This window comes from Ctenopharyngodon idella, chromosome 19 (genome assembly GCF_019924925.1).
Source record: "Ctenopharyngodon idella isolate HZGC_01 chromosome 19, HZGC01, whole genome shotgun sequence".
Taxonomy (NCBI): domain Eukaryota; kingdom Metazoa; phylum Chordata; class Actinopteri; order Cypriniformes; family Xenocyprididae; genus Ctenopharyngodon; species Ctenopharyngodon idella.
The window spans coordinates 31356403-31366748 of record NC_067238.1 but is presented as its reverse complement, the minus strand read 5'-3'; the positions used below and the strand labels follow the sequence as shown (position 1 = coordinate 31366748).

General features: G+C 31.4%; 1 protein-coding gene across 1 annotated transcript in view; it reads left to right on the top strand.

Moving 5' to 3' along the window:
• eif3hb (eukaryotic translation initiation factor 3, subunit H, b) overlaps positions 1-8942 on the top strand; it is a 76802-nt gene extending 67860 nt beyond the window's left edge. The window contains exons 6-8 of the mRNA XM_051873388.1: positions 1114-1234; positions 4167-4299; positions 8569-8942. Coding sequence (XP_051729348.1) covers positions 1114-1234; positions 4167-4299; positions 8569-8666 — 352 coding nt within the window. The 3' untranslated portion in view covers positions 8667-8942. The remainder of the gene's footprint in view (positions 1-1113; positions 1235-4166; positions 4300-8568) is intronic.
• The last annotated feature ends 1404 nt before the right edge of the window (positions 8943-10346 follow it).

Sequence of the window (10346 nt, the reverse complement as noted above, 5' to 3'; positions counted from 1 at the left end):
ATAATATTTATAGAAGTAAAAGGAAATAAAGTATATAAAAAATATATATATATATTATTTTATAGTTATTTTTTATCAAGTGTATTTTTAATCAAATAAATGCAACCATAAAAATTAAATTCCAAAACATAAAAAAACATTAAAAAATTTTAATGTAAACTTTAATTTAATTTGTAATGAAGAAAAGTCTTTTTCTTGTTTTTATTTTCTTTTCTTTTTTTAAATGTCATTACACATCAAACAATCAGGATGTTTTTTAGCCTGGACGATAATATAAAGGTAAGAATTAGCCAGATATCCTTTTGGTTTAACTTGAGTTTCTCCGTGGCGTGTTACAAGGCCGTAACCGTGTTTTACTTACATTTTTTTTTTAAATTTCTTTAAATTTTTATTTAAAGAAATTAAATAATTAAAGGATTAAAAGGGATTTAAGGGAATAAAATCAGCAAAAGGAGTTCTAGGTCTAATTTTAGCCTATAGTTGTGAAGTAGTCCATTTAAACTCTTCGCAAATAATATTTTTATTTAAAAATATGCACACGTTCACTCTTGTTTGTATGTCTAATATGTCAGAATTTTAAAAAACATCTCGTCTCGTCACATTCAGTTAAATGATAGCATATTTTCAATACAAAATGGAGAAACTCCATAAAAAAAGTTGAGTAGCTTGCATCACTGTGTGTTATTGTGGGTCATTAAACATATCCATCCTAAAACAGTTGTCAAAAATGTAATGTTTAGCCCCACGCACTGTAAAAACTAAAATGTCGCGTTGGAATTCACACTTTTAAGATTAAGCCCCACCTTCTTTGATCTGATTGGCCGTTATTTTGACATTGACAAGCGCTGTTAGAGCGCAGAACAGCCTAAAAATGTATCTTTTTAAACTGTCGTCATCCTAACAACAAACAGAGTGGTGTGTAATGGAGAGCAGCATTAAGAAATAACAAATATTGGGGGGGACGATTTGGCCATTTCCAATTATTGGGGGGGAAATGGTCTCCCTCAGTGCCCCTCTAAATCTGTTTGTGTACTGTAAGAGGTGTTCACTAAATTACAAGCAGTCAGAAACACATTGATGATTTCCATTCTTCACCTTGATGTTCCTCTGCAGTTCTCATCTAGAGAAGAGCCTGCAGATGCTGATGGACCGCGTGGACGACATGAGTCAGGACATCGTCAAGTACAACAACCACTGCCGCAGTCTCAGCAAGCAGCAGCAACAGAAACATCAGGTGATCCATCAAACGCCGACACCTGTCTGTTCATGTACAGTTTCTGTCATGAAACCTCAAATCATGCTGCTTGGTGAGAAAAGTGTGCTAGTACTTTAATGCAGTGTTGTTTTAATTTTATATTTTTAGTTTTATATATATATACATTATGTTTATTTTTAGTTAATGATAATAACCCTGCTTTCAAGTGATGGGATTTTCACCTGTCAGACTGAAGAAAGGGGATAAAAAGAGGAACGGACACATGGGAGCGGGCTGTGACGAGTGTGACGCTGATACACCGCTCACTTTTAAATGCTTTGATGTTCTGGTTGGATGAGAGCCATCATAAGCATGTAAACGCTAGTTACCGTTAATGGTAGCTTTGCTATCTTGATGTCTGCTGGTGGGAAAACAGGTTGTCACCACAAAGATCACAATAAGGGGCTTACGCTGAATGAGCGGCTGATGAGGCTTGATGTTTCACTCTTGATGTTATTCTCTGGAAGATATAATTATATCACAGTCGTAATTGATGAAACTGTGCAACTCGAAACCCAGGAATTATCTGAGGCTATAATCAAAGCGTTGTTTGAGAAACACAGGGCTGCACTTTGGAGGATTGTTGGCAGTTTTAGCAATTAAAGATTTTACTCTTAAATCAGTGCTTATTTGTTAATACGCAGTACAGACAATTTAAAGGGTGTTTCTCATGAAAACTGTCAAGAAGTATTTGGATCATATTTCACCCCAAAAGACGAAAATAGGAATTATTTTTGCGTAAAGAAATCTAGGAATACTTGCATTGTGACATTAAATGCATTTCCCCCCATTTACACTGATGAATGAATACAAATGAATAAATACATACACAAAAATTAATTTTATACAAATTTAATAAATATAAAATTAAATTTTGCTTAAGTAACATTTCTTATCATCACTTAATATTTTTGTGAAAACTGATTTTTTTCAGGATTCTTTGATGAACAGAAAGTTCAAAAGAACAGCATTTATTTGAAATAGAAATATTTTATAACAATATAAATGTCTTTACTGTCATTTTTGATCAATTTAATGCATCCTTGCTGAATAGAAGTATTAATTTATTCAAATAAAAAAATTAAAAATCTGACAGACCCAAAGTTGTAATTTTGTAAAGTATATAAAGTGGTCCTGAACTGCATTGTTTTATTGTTTTATAATGTTTCCTGGGGTGCACTTATGTTAGTATGATTTTTTCATCAAAAATGGTCATAATTTAGAAATAAAAGGCATTTTTCCTACCCTGATTTTATTTGAACGCTCTGTTTAAAGGGGCGTGTCTGCTGTGAGACTTCAGTGTAAACGCCCACTGCTGTGATTGGCTAACATCTTTCCATTTTATTATAGCTAAGTATTACTCTCTCGAAAACTTTTAGCACGTTTTTACTATTACAGCTCTCAAGGTTAACTAATCGTGAAAAGTGTTGATTATATCATTATATTTAGATCGTGGCATGAAAGGTTGCAGTGATGAACACTGTAGTCGATCACAGACATGTTGTTGAGCGCATGAAAGCAGTGATCTCGTCATTGTAACTCAATTTCTGCACACTAACGAGTGCTTTCATCATAACTAACAGTGCAGATGCGATGTAAACAAGATTTGTTGAATAAAACAGGAGTTTTGGCGCGAGTCCAGGTAAACTCTGTTTGATTGACAGCTCCAGCGATTGTAAAGGGAGCGTTCTTTGATCGCTTTCTATATAATTTAATCACCGTTTAAATAACAGATTATTTTCATCCTACTAAGAGAAACAACGTGAAGTTGAGTGTTTAGTCACTGGTTTGATTTACTGACACGTAGACAAAGAACATCTGACTGTACATGAATCATTAATATCAGATCAGGCATTAGAATGAACACAGTTACTGACATGTTGTTGCATTACTGTCGAGTCCATATCGTAAAAGTCTGTTTGCGCTGAAATGTGATTGATTTACCAAAGAATCTACAGTGAAATGTACCGAATACAAATAAATAAAGCTCAACTGAGACATTCACATTGTTGAAAATAAATAACCATATTCCTAGCATTAGGATCCTTTGAAAGGTAATGCTATTTTAGTCCTGTATCGCTCTTCTCTCCTCCTCATCTCACTAACACACCAGTGGGCGGGGCTAATGCTGCAATGATAAAGTAGGCGTTGATTTCTTCTGTGGAGGCAGAGTTTCATGCACCTTCCAGGATCAGTCATTCATTGGTGTCAATAAAAGCTTTTATTGGACTAACAAGGAAGTTTTCAGTTCTGAAACTTACAGGATATTCTTATAGTACGATGACCTCTTACATATCAAAAGCTCAAGGAAAAGTTGATTTCTCAATTCATGACCCCTTTAAGCTGATTTTAATTAACAAAATAAACTAACAAAAGTCCTAAAAATAGTTTCTATAGCATCTCTATGCAAAGTGATATGATTTCTTATTTATTTAAATATAATATCTTTAGTTTTAGTCTGAAGCATGAGGTTCACCCAAGTTTAGGCCTGTCAAGGCTGCAAATTTTCCTATTTAAACGAGAGTGTCTGGGATTTTTGTGCCAAGGCAATCACTGGCATCGTTCAGAATCGGCCCGACTGACTCTATAAAGTCAGTGAAGTTAGAAGAGATTTATTGGGTGGCTGTGTATCAGGGTCTGAATGAGATGGTAATGGCCTCGCTCGGCGCTGGACTCTGAACTTCCTGATTGATTGAAGTACATGCGACCTCCCAAATTCCTCTGATACCGTAGTGACACGGCGATTCTCTCTTTATTTACTCATTTCTTTGATCAGATCTAATCATCCTCACCTGCTGTTAAATACACCATCAGTCTTCTCTTTCTGCCTCCTGTCATGGCCATCTTGAGAAGCTTTAATTCAGAGGTTAAAGTTCAGAATAACCGTTTGCTCTTCATCCCTGTGCTGCAGTACGTTCAGAGACGTCAGCAGGAGAACGCGCAGAGACAGAGCCGAGGGGAGCCTCCGCTTCCTGAGGAAGACCTGAGCAAGATGTTCAAGCCTCCTCAGCCGCCTCCACGCATGGACACCCTGCTCATCGCCAGTATGTGATCCTTCCTGCAGTCACTTTCATTCATATTTATATTTTAAATAAAATATCTAATAAATAATAATTTATATATTTTAAATATTTTTATGTGAAATATAATTTCAATTTAAATAGTGAAAAATAAAAGAACCTAGGGAAAATAAAAATACAATATAGTATCCAATTAAAAAAAAAAAAAAAAAAAAAAAAAAAAAAAAAAATATATATATATATATATATATATATATATATATATATATATATATATATATGTGTATATGTGTGTGTGTGTATATATATATATATATATATATTGTAAAGAATTGTTCAGCTCTTAGGTGCTAATTAATACCCAGTGGCAACCACCAAATATTGTCCGATCAGAACAATAACTTAAGTGTTGTCCGTTTAGGAGGAGCTAGATGCACACACCACTCATAGACCACTCTTTGCATGCTTGAACAGTCTTTAATTAAGTGTGGTTCTAGAAAAGGAAACAACAATAAAGTATAAATACACACACTGATAAAACATCAATATGCAAATGAATAAATATATATATATATATATATATTTAATTATTATTATCATATATTGTGTATAGCGTGATTTTAGTTTTTTTTTTATTTTTTTTTTTTTTATAAATATTGCTTAGTTTTAAAATATTTAGGTTTCATTTATTTTTATTTCCATTTTAGTTTTAGGTCATTTAAGTTTTTATTTAATTCCAATTAAAAATTTTACTGCTTCAATTGCCAAGGCAACATTTCAAATTTTTTCCCCTTAAGGTCTTTTTCATGTAATATTTATATTTTATTTAATTTCAGCTTTATTACAATTAACAGAAAAGTTTTTTTATTAGTTTTAGTTAATGATATATAATATATATATATATATTTCAAAAAATATTTCTTGGACTATTATGTCATATTTCATAAGAACCTGGGGAAAATAAAAATACAATATTGTAATAAATTAAAAAAATATTTGTTAAAAAATCTATTTAATTTATTATTATAATTATATACAGTGTCTGTATAATGTTATTTTAGTTTTTAATTTTAGTTTTATTATAGTTGTATTAATATTTTGAATTAGCTTTTATTTTTATATTTTAGTTTTAATGTTTTAATGTTAATTTTAATTACATTATTTTAGTAATTTCATTATGTGCTTTTTGTCATTTTATTAGTTTTTTTTTTTTTTTTTTTTTTTTTTTAAATATTGCTTAGGTTTGAAAAATTTACGTTTAATTTATTTTTATTTCCATTTTAGTTTTAGGTCATTTTAGTTTTTATTTATTTCCAATAAAAAATGTTAGTGCTTCAATTTTAAAAAAATTTCAGTTTATTGCCAAGGCAACATTTCTAATTTTCTAAGTTTTTCAACTAATATTTATATTTTGTTTAATTTCAGCTTCATTACAATTTTTTTTTTACAATTTACTTGTACTTTTTGGCCATACAAATATCAGCAGCTGCACTAAATTACATATTTTTGCTCAGTTTGGGCCTCTGAATAAAATCAGTGTTTTATTTCTCCTCGAGTTTGAGCTCCATATTCTTACTATATGAGCCATAAAAGCCTGATTTATTAAATATGACGCTCAACAAAAAACACATGCAAACTTTTTTTAGATTTTGTCTAAAGGTTCAATAACCTGTTTTTAATTATATTTTTCTTACTATTATGTCATATGTCAGGCTTCACAGGGTTAAGTAGAAGTATATAATGTTTACACCTTCACACCAGCGTTCAGTGGATGATTAGTGTCTGCTCAGTAATGGAAGCCAAATCTCCGCTCTTGAGCGATGCGAGACATCCCAACACAGTGTTAACCATCTCCTCCTCATTTCATCTCATTTGGATCTGAAAAGATTTGGACTTGTCCGTTTTTTCTCTCCTGTGGAGCTGAGATGGAAGGGAAGGAGGGAGGACGTGTAATTTATGAGGAACATTACAGAGGCCTTGCCAGAGATTGATTTAAAGCAATTGTTTCTAACTTGTTATGGTGGTAGTATATTATAGATCAGCCGCTGTCTGAGAGAAAATAGCTGGAGGAGGGTGATGTGTCTGTCATGTCATCTTGTATCCTGAACTGCTGGACTTTATGTAGACGTTATGTAACTATAGAGCCCTGCTGTTTACCCAGAAACACTGCGTCCCGTTCTGAATGTTCAGCCTTTCAAAAGCACTATATGGGAAGTCTTTGCAATCAAAGAAAAATTAGATTTTTCTAATAAGTAGCTGACAGTAGCTGTTTTCATCCACCTATTTTTATGCAAATTTTGAGATAACGTATAAAAAAAAAAACGCTGGATTGAAATACCAAAATATGCATAAATTCTAAAAATGTGCTCAATTTAGTTTGACAACTTTTTATATCCAATAAGAAGACACACATAAACTAAAATGGAAACACATTTACTGAATAAATCCCAGAAAGTGCAACAAAAACCTCATGCGACTTTGCCTCAACGGAGAATGTGATTGGACTAACCAGTGGACCAATGGCATTGCAGCATCTCAAATGTTAGTTTGGTGGTTCTGAAACGCCTGATTGCAATTTTTTTATTACAGATATTTTGCACCAATTTCCTAGAAAGTGATGATTCTATTCTCTTGAACACACGGGATGGAAATGCTGCTTTATTCGCATATGTTTTTTGCGATATTCCAATTTTGTGCACAAATTAAATTCACATCTTTGGATGGAGACACAGCTAGTGAGAAGTTTGATCTAGTTGTGATGATCTGAGGTTACGGCAACCTTTGTGCGCTTCAAAATCCAATCACATACACCAGTTTAAATAAGGGCATTTCAAAAGTGATGCATGTAATTTTATTTTCATGTATTTATTGTCTTTATTATTATCTGTATAATAATATGTTCACTAATAATATTAAATAATAATATGGATAGTGTTAAATATTACATATATAAATAATATGATTATTATTAAATAATTAAATAGTAATATTATTAAATATGTGATAATATTGAATACATAATATTTAAATGTAATAATGTATAATAATTATTAAATATAATGTAATATTTAAATGAAAGAAATTTATTTGAATTCATTTCTTATTATTGTATAGTATTTGCAGATGTATTATCTGTATAATATGTACAGTAATAATATTGTTAAATATGATAATTTTAAATATTTAAATTAAATATAGCAAATTTATATGTAACAAAATTATATACCAATACATTAATATATATATATATATATATATATTATTAAGTATATAATACTTAAAATTATGTAATTTAACTTGAATACAATATTTAATTTTATGTATTTTAATTAGTTATCATTGGATTATATGTATATGTACACTTTATATATATACATTTATTTATTTATTAAGTATATAATACTTAAAAGATGTAATTTAACTTGAAAACAATATTTAATTTTATTTATTTTAATTTATTATCATTGGATTATATGTATATGCACAATATATATATACACACACACTCACACATTTATTTATTATGTATATAATATTTAAAAGATGTAATTTAACTTGAAAACAATATTTAATTTTTTTAAATTTATTATCATTGGATTATATGTATATGTACAATATATATACACACACACACACACACACTCACACATTTATTATGTATATAATACCTAAAATTATGTAATTTTGCTTGAAAATATTTAATTTTATTTATTTTAACTTATCATTGGATGATATGTATATGTACACTAATAATAGTGATAATAAATGTGATTATAAATATATATAAATATGTATTTTTTTATAAATATGATAAATATTAAATACATTATTCAAATAAATTCTATAATATATAAAAATGTTAAAACCCTATCCCAGCTTAATAGGAGCCAGCTGTAACATTTACCATCAAGATATAAGATATACACCATGGCATCAAGTAAGAGTGTTTGTGGAGTAATGTCTTGGTCTACGGCTGGATGAAACGCTCGTAGGTGTGAGGAGGGAGCAGCTCATCTCTCACGGTCTCTTAAGGTCTTTTAAACTCTAAACTCCTCAGTGGCGTGAGCAGCAGCGCTGCCGGGCGGAAAGCCAATCACCTGAGAGCTCCGTGGCAGCCGTCAGTACATGATGGAGAACATTAACTGCAGTTTCTCTGTACCTTCTTCAGCTCCCTCAAGATTTATTTCTCCTCTCTTCATCTCACTTTGTGATTTCTCACTCTTCTCACAGTGTTTATTTGCATTGTTTTTTTAATCTTTCTAAATGTGAATTTTTTCCCCATCTACTCTTTAGGTCAAATCAACACGTACTGCCAAACCATCAAGGAGTTCACATCTCAGAACCTGGGAAAGCTTTTCATGGCTGAAGCTCTTCAAGGACCAAGCAGTTAGACCAAGGCTGGTCATGTGATTGGCCAAGAGTCATTTTCTCTGGCTTTTAATACATTCAATTGATTGGATGTTTTTATTTCCACATTACCAGACCAAAACCCAAGTATAAGCTTAATAGGTGTTTCAATTCCCATCAGATAGGTCATTTTATTTAAGCATGTACAGCATAAAAGCATGTTATGTGTGTCAGCACGAACCAAACTGTGAACCCATGTATCTGTCAATAATGCGTGAAAAGGGATGTTGGAAATTTGGTAATAAATTGGATCGTGTTCACTTTGTGGTTTGAAGTTTTCCTTGAAAAGAGAGATAAGCGTAAATGAGTATGACAGAACTAAAGGACGAACAGATATTATTTTTTGAAGCCCTACACTTTAAGAAATAACTTAAAATATGAAACAAATGTTTATAGTAAAATACCGTTTTCATAATATACCATAAAAACAATGCATTCTAGGTAATGTTTGTCATTTTAAGAAAAGAGGCCTCGAAAACGACAAATAATATTACCCAGAATGCATTGTAATATACGAAGTAATATTTGAGTAATATTTGTCATTTTCGAGAAAGTATTGTATAGGTTACTTTCTCAAAATTGACAATATTACCCAGAATGCATTGTTTTTACGGTATATTACTGTTTCAATGGAAATTGTATTTAACTGTGTACATTTGTTTGGTTTTTTACAGTTATTTTTTAAAGTGAGCAGAACTGTATTTTACGCTTTTCTGCTCCATTTTCGGGGTTCTTAAAAACTCTTAAATTCAGTTTTATCAAATTTAAGGCCATAAAAAGTTTACAGTAAATGCTATAAGAATTACAATTTCAAGAGCTCTTAAATTTGAGGACTGGAAACAGGAATTGCAATATGGATTGATTTGATAATTAAATTTAAGGCGATGATGATTAAATGAAATAATTGTGAGATGCATGTTTTAAAGTCACTTTTTTTTTAAAGGCACTGTTGCACCTTCTACAGACTCGCGGGGGAGATTTTTGTCCTTAAAAAATGGTTTTAAAAATAGCTTAAAGGCTAAATTGTGAAGTTTATAATTTTTTTTTTGGTCAAAACCTGTATTTGAACTGTAGTTTTTTTACAGTCATTTAAGATTTTGCATGTTATCATAGACCTTGCCCTACTTGCTCATACAATATTCATTTTATCCATGCAGCTCCTAAAAAAAAAAAGGTCTTAAAAAGCCTTGAATTTGATTTTAATAACCCAGTTTATGAACAGGAACCAGTAGTAGGGCCTGAAATGTTTTTGCCAGACAGTGACAGATTTTTCTTTTCCTTAAAATTATTTAGTCAGAAATCACACTCTAATTAAGTTAAATGGGAAAGGAGCAATTTTCGGGATCAAAACAGTCAGGCCTTTTGTACGGACCATTGTGTTCTTTTAGCAAATATGGATGTGAACAGTTGTAATTACAGTACAGTGCTGTAACCCTGTCACTTTACACCAGGAGTCTGGTGCCGGACATCCATTTCAACCCACCGTTCCCTGTTGTAAAGCGACACTGGGGTTTGCGTGACGTGTGCCGCCCACCTCCGTCCACCCACGAGCTCCCCGCTACAGTCATTAGCCTTCACAGAATGTATTTTTAAATTTATTTCCACTTCACTTCAGGTGATTAAAGCAGATAAACCATGACAATAAAACTCTTGAACTCCAGCCG